At 49.7% G+C, this 21729-nt stretch overlaps 8 protein-coding genes and 1 non-coding gene across 9 annotated transcripts; 3 read left to right on the forward strand and 6 right to left on the reverse strand.

Moving 5' to 3' along the window:
* Positions 1-112: 112 nt before the first annotated feature.
* On the reverse strand, positions 113-1471 carry PC9H_008168 (uncharacterized protein; the record flags this gene model as incomplete). The annotated part of the gene is made up of 7 exons (XM_036777684.1): positions 113-595; positions 646-666; positions 716-794; positions 843-891; positions 946-1093; positions 1144-1262; positions 1315-1471. 7 exons carry the CDS (start codon positions 1469-1471, stop codon positions 113-115), a joined length of 1056 nt encoding a protein of 351 aa, XP_036631304.1.
* A 1740-nt stretch (positions 1472-3211) lies between these two features.
* Positions 3212-3691, reverse strand: PC9H_008169 (uncharacterized protein; the record flags this gene model as incomplete). Its single annotated transcript, XM_036777685.1, has 1 exon — positions 3212-3691. One exon carries the CDS (start codon positions 3689-3691, stop codon positions 3212-3214), a length of 480 nt encoding a protein of 159 aa, XP_036631305.1.
* Positions 3692-4400: 709 nt separating this feature from the next.
* On the forward strand, positions 4401-5318 carry PC9H_008170 (uncharacterized protein; the record flags this gene model as incomplete). Its single annotated transcript, XM_036777686.1, has 4 exons — positions 4401-4528; positions 4587-4731; positions 4782-4890; positions 4942-5318. The coding sequence occupies 4 exons, from the start codon at positions 4401-4403 to the stop codon at positions 5316-5318; spliced, it is 759 nt and encodes a 252-aa protein (XP_036631306.1).
* Positions 5319-5637: 319 nt separating this feature from the next.
* Positions 5638-7125, reverse strand: PC9H_008171 (uncharacterized protein; the record flags this gene model as incomplete). Its single annotated transcript, XM_036777687.1, has 7 exons — positions 5638-6231; positions 6283-6303; positions 6360-6438; positions 6492-6540; positions 6596-6743; positions 6796-6914; positions 6969-7125. The coding sequence occupies 7 exons, from the start codon at positions 7123-7125 to the stop codon at positions 5638-5640; spliced, it is 1167 nt and encodes a 388-aa protein (XP_036631307.1).
* A 1525-nt stretch (positions 7126-8650) lies between these two features.
* Positions 8651-17701, forward strand: GCN1 (translational activator of GCN4; the record flags this gene model as incomplete). The annotated part of the gene is made up of 28 exons (XM_036777688.1): positions 8651-8858; positions 8908-9359; positions 9408-9563; positions 9614-9682; positions 9731-9842; positions 9888-10571; positions 10630-10816; positions 10867-10900; positions 10967-11198; positions 11252-11379; positions 11433-11613; positions 11667-12022; positions 12072-12192; positions 12245-12439; positions 12494-12708; positions 12761-12914; positions 12968-13086; positions 13139-13171; positions 13223-14419; positions 14475-15119; positions 15171-15429; positions 15480-15553; positions 15605-15747; positions 15801-16041; positions 16093-16367; positions 16419-17260; positions 17309-17384; positions 17443-17701. The coding sequence occupies 28 exons, from the start codon at positions 8651-8653 to the stop codon at positions 17699-17701; spliced, it is 7647 nt and encodes a 2548-aa protein (XP_036631308.1).
* A 100-nt stretch (positions 17702-17801) lies between these two features.
* Positions 17802-17873, forward strand: PC9H_008173. Its single transcript has one exon. It is a non-coding gene; the product is annotated as a tRNA-Met (tRNA).
* A 43-nt stretch (positions 17874-17916) lies between these two features.
* On the reverse strand, positions 17917-19216 carry BTS1 (geranylgeranyl pyrophosphate synthetase; the record flags this gene model as incomplete). The annotated part of the gene is made up of 8 exons (XM_036777689.1): positions 17917-18122; positions 18174-18355; positions 18402-18468; positions 18514-18615; positions 18665-18790; positions 18845-18891; positions 18946-19100; positions 19148-19216. 8 exons carry the CDS (start codon positions 19214-19216, stop codon positions 17917-17919), a joined length of 954 nt encoding a protein of 317 aa, XP_036631309.1.
* Positions 19217-19743: 527 nt separating this feature from the next.
* Positions 19744-20445, reverse strand: PC9H_008175 (uncharacterized protein; the record flags this gene model as incomplete). Its single annotated transcript, XM_036777690.1, has 2 exons — positions 19744-20375; positions 20433-20445. The coding sequence occupies 2 exons, from the start codon at positions 20443-20445 to the stop codon at positions 19744-19746; spliced, it is 645 nt and encodes a 214-aa protein (XP_036631310.1).
* Positions 20446-20519: 74 nt separating this feature from the next.
* PC9H_008176 (uncharacterized protein) lies at positions 20520-21679 on the reverse strand (the record flags this gene model as incomplete). Its single annotated transcript, XM_036777691.1, has 5 exons — positions 20520-20581; positions 20633-20733; positions 20801-20938; positions 21002-21357; positions 21410-21679. 5 exons carry the CDS (start codon positions 21677-21679, stop codon positions 20520-20522), a joined length of 927 nt encoding a protein of 308 aa, XP_036631311.1.
* Between the last annotated feature and the right edge of the window lie 50 nt (positions 21680-21729).

Here is a 21729-nt window from a genome sequence, read left to right on the forward strand (position 1 = left end):
ACCGATATGACAGAGTCCTAGTACTCAGACGTCAAATCCCCCCAATAAAGATACACTACATAGTTAGGACATTATAACGAAATGAAGAGCGTGTATGTGACCCGGCCGTTTCTCAATTATGACGTCGAAAATACTTGCGACGAAGCTCACGAGCAATCCGCTCATTCCAACCGTAAGTAATGGCATTTGCGAGGCCGACGAGTTGTGTAGACGCCTGCAAAATCTGGGTGATTTTTGATGAATGCCCGGAAGCTTCAACAATGCGGTTTGCAAGCCCAGGTATCCATAATATGATGTAGAAGAAAGGATAGGCGTTAAGAAGTAGGATCCTGTGGACTGCTTTGTAGCGAGGACTTTCCGTCTGGGAGGTCGTGGAGGGTAGCGTTCTCGAGGCCGAAATAACGATGGCATTGTGATTGCTGAGCGTGTCCATGGGGGTGTCATAAGTCTCGGACAGGTCCCGTTTCTGCTCGCACTCCAGGTTGCTATTGGTAAACGACATTGGCGAGAAGGTGGGTGATTGAGTGGAGTCGGCTGGCACGCTCGAAATGATAGGAACACGTAGTGCTCGGAAATGTCGTCGAAGGAAGATATACTGTCACGAAAGTCAACGAGGAAACAAGGAGGCGAAACGTAGTCGCGTACAAGATAAAGAGATAAACAAATCTAGGGCGTCCGATCAGCGGGCAAGTATTTCCGCATCGAACGGACTTACCTCAATGAGCATGAAGAGATATCTCCAACCATGAGTGAGAACATATCGTAAGAAAGATGGCTTCTCGACAAGCCAACACCTTTCGTCATAATAAGTAACTAACCATGATGAATTCCCAAAGACGTACCAGTTTCCCGAGACCGGTCCATACCAGTGCATTCCCAAAGCAAGGAAGCCTAAGCAAGGACATTACAGACGTGGCCAACAATAGCCGAATGTGAAAGACATACTCGTAATTGCGGGGAGAATCCATATCGCGATGCAGGTTAACACAATGGCACGATTTGACCATTCAGTTTGAATCGCATGAGAATGTGATATCCTGGTGATTATATAGACTGTAGTGATGGTGATAGCGAGGATAGCCGTGTCGGTGGCCTGTTGGATATATCAAGGCAAGATGTGGGTGCAATACATGGTGCGCTCACCTGAACACTAATCTGAGTGACGAACCCGTTGAGAATACAGGCTGGTCCATGTGAGAGGTTTTCCCTCCTAATCAAGATGAGGGATCCCGAAGCAGAGTTATTGGTAGCATTGATGAAATCTAGTATAAGAGGATTATTTCGTGGTTCTGTGATGTCAGTCTTTGGTTATACCAGCAATAGCCAGATTGAGGATGAGGACATGCCGAAAGTGGCGCCGGATGGGTAAGACTAGGTAGCAGACAATGATAAAGCCCGACCCGATTGAAGACAGGACACTTCCAACGAAGTTCAGCACAGACAAGGCTAATGTGAAGTCAGATAGCGGCATAGGAAATAATGGGCCCAACAGATGACACTGCGTCTAATGGGGGCATATATACCCGTCGAACGAGCGCTATCCCGTTCGTGTGAACGAGGGCAATGATCTGGGCATGGAGACATGATGTCGACAACCTTGCAGAGGTTCATCAAAGATGCATAGGTGGGGCACGCTTGATCAACACATGGAGCATGCACTGCGCATATTCATCTAGCTCGCTAGGGGGGTTAAACGGGACACACCGACTGCTGGACTTGAAGGCACTCACTGATAAGCTCGTAGACGACCCTTGATCACGGGTGCAACGCTCACCAATGCGATGCTTTATAGGCAGAATGAAGGTCGAAGTGATGAACGCGGGTTGTACCCGTTTCACCATGCACCTGTCAATACAGTGATGGCCAGCTGTCAAAACATTATATTGTGATCCCAGGCGGCTGAAGCAGTGGCTAGTTCAAATGCTCAAGAAGCCGCATTGACGAGTCGAACTAGGGTGAACTCACCGTGTGTTGTCAAATTTAGACTGGATACCATACCTATTACCCACCCGGCTTGAACCCAAGATGTAAGTATATGCTTCTGGCATCTCCATATGCAAGATTCGTGACGAGTCCATCAAGCAGCAGCCTACGGGTGTGATGCATCCCGTCCAGGTTGGCTTGAATGAGAATAAAATACGACATATGCGCTTGTCAGGGCCATCATGCCAGGTTGAGATTTGGCGGACTTCAACACCCATTTCTTGGGTGCCCTGCTATTTGCTATTGGAGTGGAGTCTGTAGTACGCCCAGTCATCATTCCTTTGACAATAAACCGAGAGATTAGTATTTGAGTCGTCGATTGTCAGGATGTGGAGATCGTTGTGGTTCGAGGGGAAAAGGTAAAGCGTGGGAACAGACTTCCCTCCTCGAACGTGGTGGCGCCAACTGAAAACTTGAGACAGGGTTTCATGATTGTCGTGATGGCTACATTGTAGTGAAGTACTGTAGGCGTCGGTGGTTCGCGTAATGGAATTTGCCGTGAAATTGACCATAATCCAAGAGGTTTATTTCTTCCTTGGTGGTTCCTCCTCCTGTACTGCATTTGTGTCTGCCTTGCGCTTCCGGATCAGCTCAGTGACGCGTGTGACATTTGTGATCCCAGCTAGGGACGTCTTCATGGCTTCGAGCGTTCCAATCGTTGCGTCAAGTACGGGCAAGAATGTCGGGCAGGTCAGACTTGATCGGGAGACTCTTTTCCACGGTCCTGTAGGAACGTCTTATCGTGTATCGAAAGTGAAGAACAAGGCTGTACACAGTCTTGAGAGGACTCTCTGCTATCGATTTGGCGAAATCTGGATATTTGTCCTCTAACGCATTGCGGCGTTCGATGCCAACAACACTGAGGTAACGAAGTCGACAAAACATGGGCGAACGAGAGACTAAGAATGAATCGAGCAAAAGGGGCTTGATTCTGTATATCACAGTTAGTAGGTTTCTATGCTATAGTAGGAAGCCCTGACCGTTACGATATTGAAAGGCTCAGAAACCATAATATGAGAACGCGCAAAAAACCACAAACGACAGTCCGCGTTCTCTGTTGTCATCCCAAAACAAAACATTCGGCAAGGATCGTTTCGAAGAATGTGATGCCCGCTCCACAAAATCTTTTCGAAGGTCTATGTAAATATCTTAGTTGCAGATTGGAAACGGGAAGCTTGACCCACATCTAAAGCACCCGCTTCGGATTTTATACCTTCTTTAGCAAGTATCATGCCACTCCATAAATCATCCTCTGGAACTTGCTGCTCTTTTGTGTAATGCGCAAGACGGAGCTCCCGTAACGATCGGGGCGCGAGTTGTTCGATCTCTCAGTGTTGGTCATTATCATGCACGTTTGTTGCCCTGTGTACTGCTCGCCTGCAAGTATAATCGCCTCCGAGAATTTGTGCACATGAGCGAAGACATGGCTCTCAAGCTGCTCGCTCTCCTTGGGATCATTCGAGGCGAAGCCGTGCATTCGCCCGCTATTCGTAATGGAGCCACTCCCCTTCAACTTGCCCAAGATAGCCTGTAGCATCTCTTCCGGCACAGTCGGGGTGACAGTTTCGAAAAACCCAAGGGATGCTATGGGGATCTCAGGGTGATCTATAACGACGAGTTGTCTTCGAGTGTTGAGTTTGCTTGTGAGGTAGGTCGAGCAGAGCGAGTGGTATGATTTGGGTGGTGTATATTCGTTCTGTGCTGGCATGATGTTGATTGACTTCACCAGAAACTTAAAGTTGTGGTGAGCGCTTTGTTCTGGTTGAAATGCGCTATAAAACACGTGATCATCAGGGACTTACTTCGGTAACTATTACTAACTCAAGGGCATCCAGTCCAGTAACTTATCGGACGAGTTATTAGAACAACTATACGATTAGTATATGAATATGGCTCACATCTCGAGATCATGTGCCCGCCTTTTGGAGTTTTGGTGCAAGTATGCTGTGTCCGGACAGTGCAATGGAGCTCCCGAATTCATGTATCCAGTATTTGGCCGAAGGGAGAGGAGACATCTATTACACGATTCTTTGACCGCATTTGGTACAGCTTCTTTCAGGCGTCTAAGATCCTAGTTTAACACACCGCCTTCCATTTTGGGAAGAAGGACTCTGGAATCTCTTGCCCACTTGAGCGCGACTGCACAAGCTGATTCGCACTCAATGTACTCGGTTAGCGACAGGATAAGGGCGAGCTTCTTCTTAACATGACTTAGTACCGTCGTGGCTTTTACTATCTGACGAATATGGAATTTCTTGTCGAGAACAAGGTATCTGCAAGCGTCTAGAGACAAGGCAGATTGTTGACATAGTTCTCGCACAGCATAGCAACCTGCACCTTGTGCAGAATGTATATATCCTGCGGATGTCCCATGCAGCTACTCAAGACGAGGACTGACTCCTCAGTCATCCCGAATCATGGTCTTCTCAAATTTCCTCCTGCGCAAAACACCACGTCAACACATTCAAGATTTCAATCAAATGACTCAAGAAGCTGCCAGTCGAGGCTTGGTTTATCGTCAAGTACCCTCAAAGATCCCGCCTAGGTTTCATACTCCCTCTCCTTCAAGTTCTTATTTGACTCACATATTCATTTGACAACAGGCACGCACGGGTTGCCTTTTATGACGGATTATGGAAGATCGAGGAACTCCAGCGCGCCGATCTTTATGCAGACATACCGCTTGAGCCCTGCGGAGGGCTTGACTTGCGCAAAGTCTGCGCAACCTGGGGTTTGGAGGGCTGCCAGGTAAGACGTGTATGGCTGGATTAAATTCTACTAACGCATAACATGAGTAGCCGATCGATCCAATGCGATGGACGGTATTCGAACCAGGAAATCCGCACTTCCTCTCGAGCGTAGCAGTCAAGGTTCTCTCCGACTACGATGGTTGCATCAAGATAATAGGTGGGTAAATTTGACATATCTACTTACGCTTGAATTGAATCTCTACCTTAGAACCTCCCTTGTCCGATTCAGCTCAGCAGAAGCGGCGAATGCGCGAGTCCACCAGCGACATTACAGTTACCTTCATATCGCTGATGGCAATGATCCCGCTCGCCTTACAAACCTATGCGTCCGAATTTGTGGACGAACATACGTCACTCGCTCGCATTTACCGAAACTCATGGCGAGAACGCAAGCAGCTCAAACGCAAAGCGGCGTCATGGGTGACGTGGCTATGTGGCTTTGAGATCGACTGGGCCGCCGCGGCGAGGCTAGTCGTCGTGATCGTGACCTTGGTGATGCTTGTGGCCGTCATCACTGGCAGAGTCGAGCTGGCTGTCCGACAGCGAGCTCGCAATTGGGCTCACACAGGGTCTATCTCTTTATAATTTCTCAACACTATGCTGACCATCTATGACCTTCCAAAATTATGCACCTATGCTTGCCTTACATACTATGCTTTCCCCCGATTGAAACCCCAACGCCTTCGTCACTTATCTGTAATTTAGCTTGTACTTCGTACTTCGAATATGCGAATCTCCCCTATATTCTGACATCCACGTCCTTCCGAAAGTAAGAAAGAAAAACAACATGATACCCCATAAATTACAACAAGTGGAACATAACTTAGCACAACAACAGGATTTTTCATAAGGAGTCGTAGGGACACCGATGAATTTAGCGTCTTGGTCGTTCGTATGCATCGCTTTAGTACTTTGGCAGTTCTGGTCCCAACCTGTGTCTCATGTACTTTGCTCGGAGCTCGCGCGCGATCCGCTCATTCCATCCATAGGTAAGCGCATTCGCTAGGCCCACGAACTGGGTCGACGCCTGCATAATCTGCGTAACCTTGGATTTATTCCCCGAGGCTTCAACCATGCGGTTAGCCAACCCAGGTATCCAGAGGATAATATAGAACAGTGGATATGCGTTGAGAAGGAGGATCCGTTGGATGGCCTTATATCGCGGGCTTTCTTGTTGCGAAAGAAAGTCAGGGGGTACGAACGACTCCCTGCGCTTGAAGAAGGGGACGGGGGCAGGTGCTACCTCTTGTTCAGACGTTGCGGTTTCGTGTCTGGGAGTTAGGGGGACGTTAGAGTCGGAAGATTCAGAAGTAATCGTGGGTCGGAGATTTGTTGAGTCGCGGCGCGTGTCATGAGTGATGTGGATAACGATGTCCGGTTTGGACTCTGACGGTGCAGGGCCACCCCTGAATGTCATAGGGGAGAAAGAGGGCTGGGGCTTCGCTGACGATACGATAGGAACTTTGAGAGTTTGGAAGTGGCGTCGCAAGTAGAAGTGCTGATTGCGGTGTCAGATCATATGTACACGATCAACTCAAAATCCACATACGAGATAGATGGATAAACCGATCTGTGAAGAGAAGGATACTCAGATTTGGCCAGGACGAGTCAACCAAAGAAACTTACCTCGATAACAATGAAGAGATACCTCCAGCCGTGCGTTAGTACATATCGAAGAGGAACAGGCTTCTCCACGAGCCAGCACCTACGCCCACATCAGCAAGACAGGAGTAAGAATGCAAATCATCCGCTGCGTACCAGTTGCCTGAAACGGGCCCATACCATCCTTTCCCCAAAGCCAGAAAACCTAAGGAGGCTCGTATCAGTTACGCGTCCTGCGCAGATGTCGTTGATATACGCACTGGTGAAGAATGGCAAGGCCCATATGGCGCAACACGTAACCAGGATCGCTCGTCTCGACCACTCAGTCTGGATCATGCGAGAGGAGGAAGTCCTGGTTATAGTGAACACGGTGACCAGTGTTATAGCCAAGATCGCAGTATCGGTCCCCTAAGGGTGATTGAGCGGGTGTGTAGGCCAATTGAAATAGATTCATTCATACCTGGACACTAATTTGAGACATGAAGCCGTTGAGTACACAACCTGGACCAGGTTTGAGATATCTCTGCTTGATCAGGATGAGGGATCCCGATGCCGCATTATTCGTAGAGTTCAAAAAATCTGCCACAATTTCTAGGATCAGTCCCGACGATTGGAGGTGGTTGGGGATCTTACCTGCTATGGCGAGATTTAGAATGAGAATGTGTCTGAAGTGTCGCCGTAATGGAAGGATAAGATAACACAAGATTATGAACCCGGAGCCGATGGACGAAGAGACGCTTCCGACAAAATTCAAGATTGACAGAGCCAGAGCGAAACTCGGAAGGCCCATCTTGATCGAATGTTGAGGCGGTATACCAAGTGGTGATGGGGATTGATTGGATCAAAGTGTGTGTTATATACAATCGTGGTATTCATGTCCGAGAAGGAGGGACCGGCGATATGTTTCAGACATGATCGCTTCGGCGCTGGGCGATCATAACATTCGGACGAAGTACCTGCGCTCATCCACAATCTGTCATTCGGACACTGATTCGTATTCGAGACATGTCTGAGTATCCATGTAGAATACTAGTATATCGGTAAATAGATTAGTGACTAGCCTGTAAGAGGTGACGAAGATCAAAGCAACTCACCACAGAAGTTGAGAAGGCCCATCGCGATGTCCGCTGTAAGCACACCGGGCGTTCAAAGCAGGCGGTGTGCGGAGGCTTGGTGGCAAAGGTTTGACAAGGTTGTGGGAAGCCCTTTACACCTTGATTGGCTACTGATTCGATCAATTGATTACCCCGTGGGTCAGGTTCGACGATGGATAGCGATTGGACCGAAGTGCCAACCCAAACACGGACGCGTTTCAGTGAGCGCGAAGCGAACAATGATTACAACAGCTACACCTACATCATGACATGCGTAGAGACTAGCAATTGCGCACGACCTGCAATCAGTTTTACTATTATCAATGGTGCCATATATCTCCCGAAATTCTGGATGAAGAGAAATCAGTACGTCCTACTATGCCAACTATCCACTGTATGTACAACTCACGATAGTACAACAATGGGATTTACAGCAGCAGGGGCCTGGTCAGCGACCAATTGAAAATGAGCGAACCTCCGACAAGCTCGAGTGTGCTGATCCGGTGATAAACCTGGTCCGTCAACATACTCTTCTCGATGGAAGACATTTGTCGGCCGCAATAGTCGTGGTCAACCCTGGCGATTCATGGGACGATTCATAGCCACAATCACAATCTACTTCTTCCCTTTCCTGTCGAAGGTGGGCCAATAGTTTCATGATCACATAGTTGAATCCTGATTGGAGGTCTTAAAGGTAGGTTCCTCGCCGAGTGTGGCCGACTTTGAACCAAATGAGATTACTAATGAGTGCTCTCTCCTAGACGTTAGACGTGGTATCAGGCTAAGCATGTCGGTTGGTGGCTACAGTAACAAAGGGCTGGCTCACGCGTATCACCACCAAGAGCTGCGAACGAACCATAAAATCATGATATCAAGGGCCCGACGTTGCTGTCTTCCATAGAATAAAGCTCCTTTGTTTTTGGGAGCTTGATATGACTGCGAAGATAAACATAAACAGTTTGCTCGAGCTTTGGAAGGTGGCAAGGTGGCCGTCTGCCCCGCATTCAATTATTGTGGTCTTCCCATAAGAACCAGTGAGATTCAGAAAGGGGCGCAGGGGTAGCACGTGGTATTTCTCACCCAACCTGAATTCAACGGACTCATAGTGACCCTCGGTCCCGCCGAAGACGAAGTTCCTCGAAATATTTCGAAATTTCTGTCAAACTGCCTCGTCAAATCTCACTTGCAAGACTGAAATCCAAAGCTACGAATGCAGGGGAAATGACCAAGTCCGACATACAATCTTGGGTAGCCTCTGCAGAAGCACCGCAGGAACTGGATGGCTCCGATGATTCTTGGCAGCGGGATCGTGTACTGAATGAGTGGCCTTGGGCCATGCAGACGGCCCACCAGCGACTAGCGACGAGCAAAACGAGACCAAGGATACGATTCTTGAAGGAAGAACTCTTGTTTTTGGCCAAACACGCAGGTAGATGATCGATGTCGGTTTGAAATATTCGCTGATCTTGTGTTGAAAGATCTCAACCTATCGCAGACGTTGGATATATTCAAGTTGCTGACCGAAACATACACCAAATACTCTGACTCATCCTCGAGGGACGCCGTGGAAGATGTTGGCAGGGAGCTTGTGCGACGCGATGAGGCTCGAGGAACGCCTGACGGTCCTGCGGACGAAAGTAAAATGGGAGTGGCTGAACAGGTACTAGCATGGATGAAACTTGAAGTGAACCGTATCGTCAAGGCAGGATCGTCGTCCCACGCGTCTTCCAGTGTATTCGTGCTCCTTAGCTGGACATGCGGACTCTACACCGCGATCCTCAAAGTGAACCCCGAATTCACGGTGACACACTGTTGGTCTGACCTCGTTGGGTGCATGGCGCTGCTGCTCGATACCATACAGGATTCTTCGCACACGAAAAAGTCGCTGCTGCACAGCGCTCTCGTGCGTGTTCGACGCGCAATACGCTCAGTGCGTACTTCTCGTTAGCGTTGCGACGCTGTAGCTCAACAACCTTAGGCCCCCGAGAAAATACCAGAGCTAATAGACACGCTCATATCGCACGCTCGGGCGTCATTGCGACACATACCGCTTCTTGGCACTTCAATAGACGTGTTGATACGTCTGAAGAATGTGAAGGAACTGCCTTTTGATCGATTGTCGGCTGAGCGCAAGGTGCGATATTACTAGTAACGGCTTTCAGGTATACTATATACTACCGCTAGTCATCCATACTCAACCTGTATACGACTACTATCTTGATGTCCAAGTCCCCCGTCCCTTCCCATGTCGTGGTATGTTCCCATCTGACTCTGCCATCTGCGTGACTTACTCTCGTTTAGAATGCGTACCATGATTTCATTCAGCATTTTGTTACAGCCGAGGACTTGTCAACTCTCGTCATTCCCGCGATAGAAAAAGCACTGCTTCGCTCGCCAGAGATATCTTTGATAGGTAACTCTATACGTGAATACTTGATTGTGTGCTCACTCTGCCTAGTTATAAGCCAGTTCTTCGATGCTTACTCCCATCCCTTGTCAAGTGAAGATTTTCGACGGGCGCTCGTCCCTACGCTGAATAGCTCCAAGTCCTCAAACGCTCTCGTGCGTGGAAATGCTATTGGGCTCTTCAAGGCCTTGATCACCGATGAGCTCGAAGAATCGTCTTCAAGCCTCGCTGCTGCTGAGTTGTTGAATTTGCCAAAGACGGGAAAATCGAATGGCCCCGACCACAGGACTGCCCTATATTCGATGTTATCCTACCTGCAACCGTCCATCGCAGTGTCTTCAACGCTTATCAAAGATGCGACACCCTTGTTAGCGAAGGAAACCAATGATACCGCTATCTCAACTCTCGCGGCTGCTCTCCCTCCTCATCTGTCGTTCCTCTTGTCAAAAAACCAAGATTTACCCTCCGAGATCACAACGCTAATACCCAAAGAAATGAACAATACTAAACCCGTTATCAGACATGCGTTCTGCTCCCTCGCTGGCGCTTCGTTGATGGGTATATCAGGTCTCGACACTGACGCTGGACTCGCGTTCGCCGCGGTTCTCCTTCCTGCGTTTGAAAGTAACCTGAAAGCCGTGGCAAGCAATCCGCTCAACGCCAGTGGTGGTCCTTTGGAAGGTTATATTGCCCTCTCCTGCCTTCTTGGACCAATACGTTCCTGCAGCAAATTTAGTAAACACGGTTCTGTCTTGTTGGTGAATATGCATTTGTTGATGTTATGGTTTCTTAGCCGAATCTATCTCAAAGATTACCACGATCCAATCATTGTTTGCGAGTACCGTAAAGCCTTCCTTCTTGCTTTGGGACAAGGTCTACCAGAAGGTATCAGACCCTGCAGAGGAAAAGTGGCTCCTGACAGCCCTATCAGCCGCGATCCCAGTCTTCAACAAGGAGCTAACAAAGCTCGAAGTCTTCCGGTCAGCCGCGATCCCTTCCGTTCGTTAGTGTTCCCTGATGATCTCCATAGCGTACAAGCGGGGCTCCTCTTCATCCACTTGGCTGTAAACAGCGGCTCGCCTGAATCTCGCCGGAACGTACTTACCACACTGAGTTCACTTTCATCGCAGTTTGCCAGGCTCACCAACGATATCTTATATGATGCGCTGGTGTCATTCCTAGCCAACGGCAAGACAGTCACAAAGGCTTCTAGTCCTGAAGGCCCTGATGGCACCTGGAATAAACATAGTCGTCTGTCCACGCTGTTACTCAGCTGCTTCAACTTCTCCGAGGATGTTGACGCGACTCTCCGTGAGGATATCTTAGTCCAACTGTTGGTGGTGGCGCACCATGAGCATGTCTGTTCGTGCCTCTCCTTCTTTTCCGCGGTGGCAAGCTGAATTGCTAGAGGCTAGGCGAACCCTCTCGTCAAATCTGGATTGAATTGTGTCAAAAGGCTGATGTCGATCCCTTCAAGCTAGTGGATGGGAATGTAGATAGGTTGATGAAGAACATCCTTGCGGCATCTACGATACCTGCTAAAGTGAGCTGCCCATCCCTCTGCAATGAAAGTTTTTCATATAGACAATATGGTAGCTTGGATTCGCGGAAGCGAGCTACCGTTCTGCTACGACGCTTGCTTTCATAGCCCCGAGTACCGTCGTCCCTCTAGTCGTCGACCAATTGAAGGTAAACCTCGATCCTTCGACTATAAACGGGTTGACAGATATGGACCTGGGCGTCTGGTCAACACCCGAGGGCGTTCCCTTCGTTGACGGTATGCCAAACCTTCTCATTCAACTCGCTCACCCATGAATCCATTGTCTATAGTATTGGCCTCCAAGAAGGACGACACGCCCGTCAGAAAAGGAAAAGAAGCCAAGATGGCTCAATGGGAAGCAGATGTTCGGAAATCCCTGGCAAACAAGAAACCAGCCAACGGTGTTTTATCAAAGCAGGATCAGGCTGCGATCCAAGCTCAGCTCGAGAAAGAGCAGGGTATACGCCAGAAGGTGTTTGCCGTCAAGACAAATCTTCAACGAGGGCTGCATTTCATTCAGAGTCTCGTCGCATCCAACACGGACGAGTTCAGATTACACCTGTCGACAATAGCTGCTTTGTTAGTTGACGGGGCTTTGCGAAAGGGAGACATGCTAGTTAGCAAGGCCCCGTTTGACACCTATATCGTGAGTCCCAACCACACACTCGTTGACTCATGGCCACAACGTCTTTCAGAGTCTTGCCAAATGCTGTTCAGACAGACTAGGAGTGACTAAAGAATGGGTGGGAATCGCGACGCTCCGTGCGCTTGATGTCCCAGCAGTGCCAGAAGAACTTCAAGCCGAGCCCGCAGATTGTGGGTATTCATTTTGCGTTCTTGTCTACAGCCGTTTCATTCACTTCCCCAGCGTTGGTTCTCAGAGTTCTATATCGGCTTCGGGCGTTATCAGAACAAGCGCCGTTCGATGCAGCCACATTCTCCTACGCGTTCCCTCTTCTTCACCAAGTCCTTATTCGCGGTGGAATTAACGCAGCAGAAGGAGATAGCGCCCTTGAACAAGTCAAGTTAGCTCTGGACATAATTCGGTTCCATTGCGCAGAATGTAAGTGCTCCCTCTTTGAGAATAGATAGATGGATCTTATTGACAGTGTCCCAGTCGGCGACGCCGCATATCCGCGAAAGATGATGATACAAGATCTTCTACATATCATCAAGCAGCAACCTAAGCTTGCTAAGGAAGCCTCGTCGACATTGATTGATCTTGGCGAAAGCATTTTAGCGAATGTGTCGGACGTCGAGCTCGATTCATTAATAAAAGGGACGCTTGTTCAAGAGCCCCACATCCGGAATGCCTGCCTCTCGGCCCTTCAAGTAGGCCCTAAGTCATACTGATTTCAGCGCGCCACCCTGATATTGTATCTAGCCGTTTGATCTCACCGATTTAGATTGGTCGCCAGAGTTATGGATCGCATGCCACGACGACGACGAGCAAAATTCCAGGCTGGCTCGACATCTCTGGGAGGACAACGGTCTGGACGTTCCCGAGGCGTTCTTGAATCGCCTGTTGGAGTACCTAGGTGAGATCAAGCTTGATTACTGGCGTTTAGAGTTTACCAACATATCTTCCAAGGTCATGAACACTCCTACGTCCGTAACAGCGCTGCAGCGGCCATCACGGAAGCGGTGGAGACTTGGCCCCAGTCTCTACTCACCTCCGTATCAGTTTTGCAGGACTATTATCGAGACAAGGTTAGTTCATTCCTTGAATGCTGTTTACTCAACAAACTCACCTCGGTTCTAGGCGAAGGTACTGGCTCCGGAATATGACGAATATGTTAGTTTAATAATTTGATTGCAGCGCCGGACATGCTAACGGTCGTCTTAGGGCATGGTCATCGCTCGCAGCCTCGAGCAATCGGATCCTTGGCCAGCGCGTTTGGCCGCTGCTCGCACCTTCGCACTTTTGGCCCCTCTGTTCACTTCTGAGGCTGTCATTCCCTTCTTCGAGTTCCTCATCAAAGATGAAGCCCTAGCTGATAAGGTCTCGGAAGTGCGACGCGAGATTTTAGGCTCAGGAATCGCCGTCATCGATGCACATGGTGCTTCCAAGCTAGCGGGGTTAATAGCAATGTTTGAAGCCCATCTCGCTGCTCCTACTCCGCCCACGGAAGCAGGGGATCAAATCAAAGAAGCGGTGGTGATCCTCTTCGGTCGTGTGGCAAGGCATCTGCAACCAACAGATCCTCGCATTCCCCTCATTGTATCAAGACTTGTCGATGCTCTCAAGACGCCAGCTGAGCAAGTCCAAATCGCTGTGTCTGACTGCTTGGTTCCCTTGGTAAAGCTAATGGGAGACAACGTGTCGAAGCTTGTGGATACCTTGTTCAACGAGCTTTTTAGTGCATCCAAGTATGCCGCACGGCGCGGGGCCGCGTATGGATTGGCTGGTGTCATCAAAGGAATCGGGATCAGAGGCATGAAGGAGTACAATGTGCTCATTAGGTTACGCACTGCAACGGAGGAGAAAAAGCAATATGAGCATCGCCAAGGCGCTATGTTTGCCTTCGAGACTCTATCTACCACTCTTGGGAGAAATTTCGAACCTTATATCACCTTCGTTCTTCCCCTGCTTCTTTCAGCATTCGGCGATTCTACTTCGGATGTCAGGGAAGCTGCCCAGGACGCGGCTCGTGTTATTATGAGCAATCTCTCCGGGTATGGGCTCAAGCTAATCCTCCCTTCGCTACTTGCTGGTTTGGAAGAGAAGCAATGGCGCACCAAGAAGGGTTCCATCGAATTACTTGGAATGATGGCCTACTGCTCGCCACGGCAATTGTCATTATCACTCCCCATTGTTATTCCTCAGTTAACGTCCGTCCTCACCGACTCGCACGCCCAAGTGAAGTCATCGGCCAACAAAAGTCTGAAGCAGTTCGGTGAGGTTATCAGCAACCCGGAAATCCAGTCTCTGGCGCCCGTTCTGTTGAAGGCTATGGTGGATCCAGTCAAAATCTCCAACGCATTATCTTCCTTACTCAAGACGTCATTCATGCACTACATTGACCAATCGTCACTTGCTTTGGTCAGTTCCCTTACGTTTCTATTCCTCTCAACTTGACCCCATGGTTTAATCTCAGGTTGTACCCATTTTGGAGCGGGGACTAAGGGAACGCAGTGCGGAGACAAAAAAGAAGGCTGCACAAATCACTGGGAACCTTGCTTCCCTCACGGATGCCAAAGATTTCGTTCCTTATCTTAACACGCTTCTTCCTTTGGTCCATACAGTTCTGGTCGACCCCGTTCCAGAAGCTCGAGCCACAGCTGCGAAAGCTTTAGGTACCCTTGTCGAACGCTTGGGCGAAACGCACTTCCCGGATCTTGTCCCGGGCCTGCTTCGAATCCTCAAAACGGATACATCCGGTGTCGATCGTCAAGGTGCTGCTCAAGGACTCAGCGAAGTACTATCTGGCCTTGGGATGGAGCGCCTTGAAGGCCTGCTACCGGATATCATCGCCAATGCGCAATCTCCTCGACCCACTGTACGAGAAGGTTTCATGTCGCTCCTCGTCTTTTTGCCGGCAACCTTTGGGTCTAGATTCCAACCCCACTTACCTAGGATCATTGCACCTATTTTAAGCGGTATTTCGGACCAAGAAGACTATGTTAGGGAGGCTGCTATGCGTGCTGGTAGAATGGTGGTCACGAACTACTCGCATAAGGCTATCGACCTGCTCTTGCCTGAGCTTGAGCAGGGAATGTTCGATCCTGGATGGCGTATCAGAGTGAGCGGACAGTCTCGGCCTCCAGCTTTTGCTTTCTGACCCTTCTCCTAGCAATCGTCCATTACGTTGGTTGGTGAACTGTTGTTCAAGGTCTCCGGTATTAGCGGGAAAACCGAAGTCGATGAAGAAGAGGTGGCTGCTACGACAGTGGCAGATTCCTCTCGAAAAGCTCTTGTCGAGGTTCTTGGAGCTGAGCGCCGTGACCGCATTCTATCATCCTTGTATCTTGTCCGTCAAGATAGTGTTATGGTTGTCCGACAATCCTCCATCCATATATGGAAAGCCTTAGTCTTCAATACTCCTCGCACAGGTACGTACCACTTTTATGACGTTCGGCAGCTGCTTGACGCTAGAACGCAGTGCGCGAAATTCTCCCCGACCTTGTCACCCAGATTATACGGCTTATATCGGGCGACGAGCCTGAACAACAGGAGGTGGATATCAGCTCGAAATTTGCAAAATGACTACTTACCGACTGATCACAGATTGCTGCCCGCACCACAACGGAGATATGTCGCAAATCCGGCGAGAAGATCATGGGTGAGATTATCACAGCGCTGAAGAGCAAGTCTTCGTCGTCGGACTCGCGTACGCGCGAAGGAGTGTGCCTCATGCTTTGCGAACTTATGTTCGTTTCGCACCTATCGCATCCTGTGCTTTCTGTGCTGATGACACCTCTAGGGAAAGCTCTTCTGAAGGCCAGCGCGATAGCTATGAGGACGAGATCATTACCATGGTTCGTGTCTCCTTAGTCGACGAGGAAGCCAATGTACGGGCAGCTGCAGCCAAGGCATTCGATATCCTCCAAGAGTTTATCGGCGTCAAAGCTATCGATGCTACTATTCCAACTTTGTTAGAAGCTCTTCGTCAACCAGGACAAAGTTCCGGCACGGCCCTTCAAGCGTTACGAGAGGTCATGTCTGTAAGTCATGTCCAAATCCCTGGTTTCAGTCGTAATTCTGATGAATCCCAGGTCCGAGCTTCTACAGTATTCCCTGTTTTGATACCAACCCTTACGGCTATTCCGATGTCTGTGTTCAACGCCCGAGCGTTAGCGTCTCTGGTCACTGTGGCCGGCGACGCGCTGAGCAAGCGCCTGACGCCCATCATGAATGCTGTGACCAAGGCGATGGAAGATGGCGGGGAAGACGAGCTGGTAAATGCCGTGGATGAAGCTATTGAGGCTCTCATGGGTGCTATTGAAGATGCTGAGGGACTGAATACCTTGATGATGATACTCTTAGGATGGTAAGTCGAAATTCGTCCGGGCATTGATCGGCACTCATACCCGCATTTCAGGGCTAAGCATGATTCCCCTGTACGTCGTGCTAGCGCCTACAAACTGTTCGCGGTCTTCTGCGAGGCAACGGAGCTAGACACATCGTTGTATCGCGTCGACTGGATAAGGCAGCTTGTTTCCGGCCTCGAAGAAAAAGACTCTGCGATCCACACCGCCGCCTGGAGTGCCTTCGACGTTTTCGTCAAGTCTACTCCTAAAGATGAATTGGAACCTCTCGTTGTACCCCTCCGCCGCAGTATCGAGTCTTGCGGACCGCCAGGCTATCACGTTCCAGGGTTTAGCATACCCAAAGGCGTCGCCCCCATGGTGCCCATCATTATTGCCGGTCTTACCACCGGGAGCAACGAACAGAGGGAGAATGCCGCCTATGCGATTGGCGACCTTGTCGAGCGCACAGAAGAAAGCGCTATCAAGCCATTTGTCGTGCCATTCACCGGCCCTCTCATCCGCGTGGCTACGCAAGCAACGACGTATCCTCCTGCGGTAAAGACAGGGCTTCTAAGTGCCTTGATGTCTATGCTCCAGCGCATACCTGCATTCGTCAAACCGTTCTTCCCACAACTCCAGCGTACCTTCGTAAAAAGTGCGGGTGATCCAGCAAGTGTCATCGTTCGAAACAAGGCTGCCCAGGCATTGGGGGTCTTGATGAAACACCAGCCGAGAGTGGATCCTGTCGTTACCGAACTCATTTCCAGCGCGAAAGGTGCCGACGATGCGATCGCAAGTAGCTTGGTCTTGTCTCTTGCGTACGTCATAAAAAACGCGAGTGCCAATATCGGAGACAAGGCTCGGGAAGCATCCGTGGAACTTGTAGCAGAAGCATTCCGCGAGAATCATGACGGTGTGTTATACCTCTGCCAGTGCTCGTAGTTTGACTGACCTTTCCAAGATCACTACACACAATCCATTGCAACTTTGTTCAAGTCGCTAGGGGTATACGAGCAGTTACTGGAACCCATCGTCAAGTAAGGACATCTCTCACCCCACTCGTCTCTATCCTGAACACGAGCTCTGCCCTTGTAGATCCAACCTTTGTTCAGGGACACCTCCGTCTGTCATATCTTCTCGGATCATCCTCACTGTATTGAGCCCGGATGACGACGACGAGAACGAGGTCACTTCATCTCCTAACATTTTCCAGCAGTTAGGTGTTCTGCGCAGCGTTGCACAAAAGGTCCAGGAAAGCATGGGCAATGAAAAGTCATCGATAGCACGTCCGGCTCGTGAAGCTCGCGACTTGCTAAAAGACTTGGAGGATGAAGATTTACGAGGTCTTTTCTAACGATATACGTACACCACATTGCAGTTTTGTAGTAGCAAGATACATCACATCTCTTTTTCAGATGAACACCTTGATGTCCCTCTGGTTTAATTCACACAACAGCAGCATGGCGCAGGGGAAGCGCGCAGGGCCCATAACCCTGAGGTCACTGGATCGAAACCAGTTGCTGCTATAACTCATTTTTTGTTAATGCGGAGTTGCATGAATTAAAGCATTTATTGGTCGTCGAGTTGAATATGGAGTAACTCCATCAGTTTTGCTAGCCCAGCGTTGCCTCCCAGTCTAGCTATCTCCTCCAGTGTCTTCTGCTCTAGTTCGCGTATGACAGACAACGTGTAATCAAACGACTTTGTCTTCGTGCGTAGGTACTCGATCGTATGGCGCTTCAAGGTAGGAGTAGAAGGTCGCTTTTGCAATACATCTGTCGACATCAAGATCAGCGCCATGTACACACTACACAATGAACACGCACTAAGAATCTGTCGATTGGACGTATCGGCACGGATACCGTGTACGACAGGGAACGAGAATTTCCCCTCAGTAAGGTCCTCCGCGAACCCTTTGTTGACAGAGTATTCGCTGCTCTGGAGATTCATGTAATCGTCCCGGATCTGGTAATACACACCGATGAGATTGACAACGGGGACATAGTCTCTGCAGCATCATCAGTGAAGGGGATAGCGTATACCGCACGACATACACGTCGGTGTTTGTGGTGGAACACGCCATCATAAGTTTGATCCCGATCCGCAGAAGACCGCCGGTTTCTGAGCGAGTGTAAGCGGCGTACATGCTCAAGGGGCGGAACGCACTGAAGTTGACCATTCGAACATATTCCTCTTCGGTAGGGCACTGCAGACTATCTCTCCAGAGAATTTCGAGGCCCTGCCCGCGATGTAGACAAAGCAACTCCTCTTGTCCCCTACCGTCAGATGAAGAAACCCCCAACATTGACGCACTCACCAGTGACAATGCCGTCCAAATCTGCATTGCTGCCCTGCCTTAATGCGAACAGTTCTTTGAACGCCTGGAAATAGACGTAGTTTGCAGTGTTGATTGTTTGCGGTATTCCATATATCTTGTGGGCGACTGTGGATGCGTGAATTTCTGAGATCTGTGGGTCCAGAAACTAAAGAGACGAACCGGGATTTCCGCGCCGGAGCTGTGAGTCGTCTTCGATATCGTCAACTCTGCCTCTCAACCATCAGCGATTTCGCTTCGATCTGAAGATGTATGGTACTCACAGCAGACTTGCTGTATGTAGCATGTTGACGACCTTGGCGATTGTTTGCAGTTGGGCTTGAGGGACATTGAGCCATAGGTTGAATGCCTCAATCATGCGGGTGCGGACATCCTTGCCAGGATTGTCGCTGATGTACGAGTATGGCTCGAGTATCGCCTGGATCGCCGTCAGCCAGTCTTGATCTGAAATGCGGGGGGACGTACGCTCTCATTCGCAGTGGACCAGGAATCTGCATCGGTGAGGGCTTGCAGGATGTTGGAGTGAGTGGACATTTCTGGATGTCGACTTCTGATATTGTTTGGTCCTGAAGTGCTGCGGGCTCGGTTTTATAGCAATAGCTCGCGCTGTACCACTTACGCCGGAATGGCGATCCCCTGCAATTTCGCGCTAGCGCTATCAGATCCGATGGTGTGACTACTATGGTCAGCGACACAGTCAGATGCACGCCCACAAAAGCCAACGTTTCCTACGTTAACAAGTTAGATACACGGCTACTGCACTTATCATGAAAGCCTCGGCCCAGTAAACGTATTATTGAAGAATCATCTGAGTGCAATAGTCACCGAGCTTGCCAATATTGGGCACACACCAGGTGCTAGCCAAATTAATAGTATGTAACAATGATTTCTGCCCCTCGGCTGGGCGAATGGATATCCTTTCATCATTTCGTCATCCGATACAGTTGAATCTACCTACACATATGTATAAAGCGCGCGCACGGCTGTTAAATCCTGACCTGCAGTGTACAGCTAATTGGTGTCCTGATCGACCATGCCCATCGACCATTGTATCAGGACATTTATGACTCGGGCGTCGTATTAGAAGTGATACCGTTGGACGCCCTTGAGAGCCTTGGTTTCTTCGGGCTCCGTATTCCGTCGGCGAAGGCCGCAGCGCCTGCGTTATCTGCGAATGAAGTGGACTTGCGTTTGGCACTACTGCGAGGGGTGTTTGACGGCCCTGAAGCGCGTGGGGGTTCGATGATATCTACAAGGACGTCGGCGGCAAGTGGAAGCATGGACGATTCGATGGCTGATGTCCTGATCAACGCCAAAGGGAATTCGGGGGCGATTGACGTCAACTCGCCCGATGAATCCATTTGTGGAGGTGACGGGGTCGAGGGGGGCGCATCCACATCAATGATCGTTACTCCCATGTTTGGTGTTTTCGGTGCAATTGCTTCTGACGGTGAACTACGAAGTATTCGGAGAATGTCTGCTTTGGCTCGGAAGATGTTAGGCCGCTCGGATTGCTGCACTAGCCGAATCCGGTCCGCAAGCTTGATCATACTCGAGCACTTCATGTTTTCGATACGATCCGTATGTGGTGAGCCAACGGGAATGATTGAATCGACGAAGAACGAGGTAGGGGAACGGTAGATGTCATCCCACGGAATTGCGGAGAGTGTGCCGGGGGCCGGGAACATGGAACCTGCGACGATATGGTTAGAATCAGTGGTTTAACAGGATAGAACACACGGGTACTCACTCCAGTATGCCATAAGAAACAGCTTCACTTTCGCTCGATACTCCGAGAAAAGTTCATCATCCTCGATCTCAGGGAGTAAGTAATGTCCTAATTCATTGCGAGGAAAACACCCTCATAGAGGTCGTCGGGTTCAACTTCCGCAGGAGGGCCTAAATCATTGCAATATGAGACAGAGGTGCGGGGAATTCGAACAACCTCACTTCGTGAAACACGGTCCTTGGCAAAGTGATAGAAGACAGGTAACAGTTTATCCTTGAACTCGGGCGCCTCGCCAAAGCGGTCACATTCGCCGAGTCCAGCACTGTGGTACGAAACTAATCAGTAAAGCGTGTCACGGCGATGGCAAGAGATAATCGTTATTCACTCACCCGCCATACCTCCGTTTCCCATCCTTCGTGTTGAACATGAATTGGAAAGCAAAGCCGGCGTGTCCGACCTGGTCTGGCTTCGTCCCCACCGCCGCCGTGACGACCTGTCTAATGGTGTTCAAGAGAGCCATCTGACAGCTAAATCACACATCAGTGCCGGCGATGTAGTACTAGTGAGTTGACTCAAGTGATCAAACTCACGCTTCAATGTCTCCGTAGATTCTCTCTCGCTCTTCCTCTGCTTTGGCCTCATATTGGGCTTGCTGGGCGGGGGTTAGCGAACGCCATTCTGCGGCCCGCAAAGCCTCAGCCAGACGCCCAACATGTTGCTTGGAACTTTCGTCCTTCGTGCGACGATCGCGTATTACGGCGGCTCTGTGAGCCTCTCCATGTTCTTCATTAAAAAGCGAACGCGCGGTAATCGCGTTGATGGTCGAGGCAAGATATGGAGGCGGTGTCAAGCCTTCGCTTGCTGGTGTCCTCCTCGCGATCGTGTCGGACCTGCGTTGAGAGACAATCTGATTACGGATATTATTCCACTTTCTCTCAAATTTCGTCTGTATAAGTCATTAGGACGCCGAGATAGCTTTCTAGGCACTAAATGTATACCTGTGTGTCGGCATCGGTAGCGAGACCGTTTGACTTCCATTGCGCGAACTTTTCACTTTTCATCCTTGAATACACCGTACTGGAGATTGTTGGCCTTCGTTGGGGATCACTGAAGGTTGCGACCAATTCGCGAGCTTGTGTGACATGACGTTGGATGAATTTCTCTCCCGCTTCACCGAGCTTGAAGCGCTTATCGCGGTGGTATCCATCAGGAGGGTGAACTGTGATCTCGGGGAAAGTGAAAGTCGGTTCGTTTTCGTTGTCTGACATCGTGCGGACGAGAGAAGTCGAAATAGGCGAAAAATTGGGAATGGGTGGAG

This window comes from Pleurotus ostreatus (genome assembly GCF_014466165.1).
Source record: "Pleurotus ostreatus strain PC9 chromosome Unknown scaffold_5, whole genome shotgun sequence".
NCBI lineage: Eukaryota > Fungi > Basidiomycota > Agaricomycetes > Agaricales > Pleurotaceae > Pleurotus > Pleurotus ostreatus.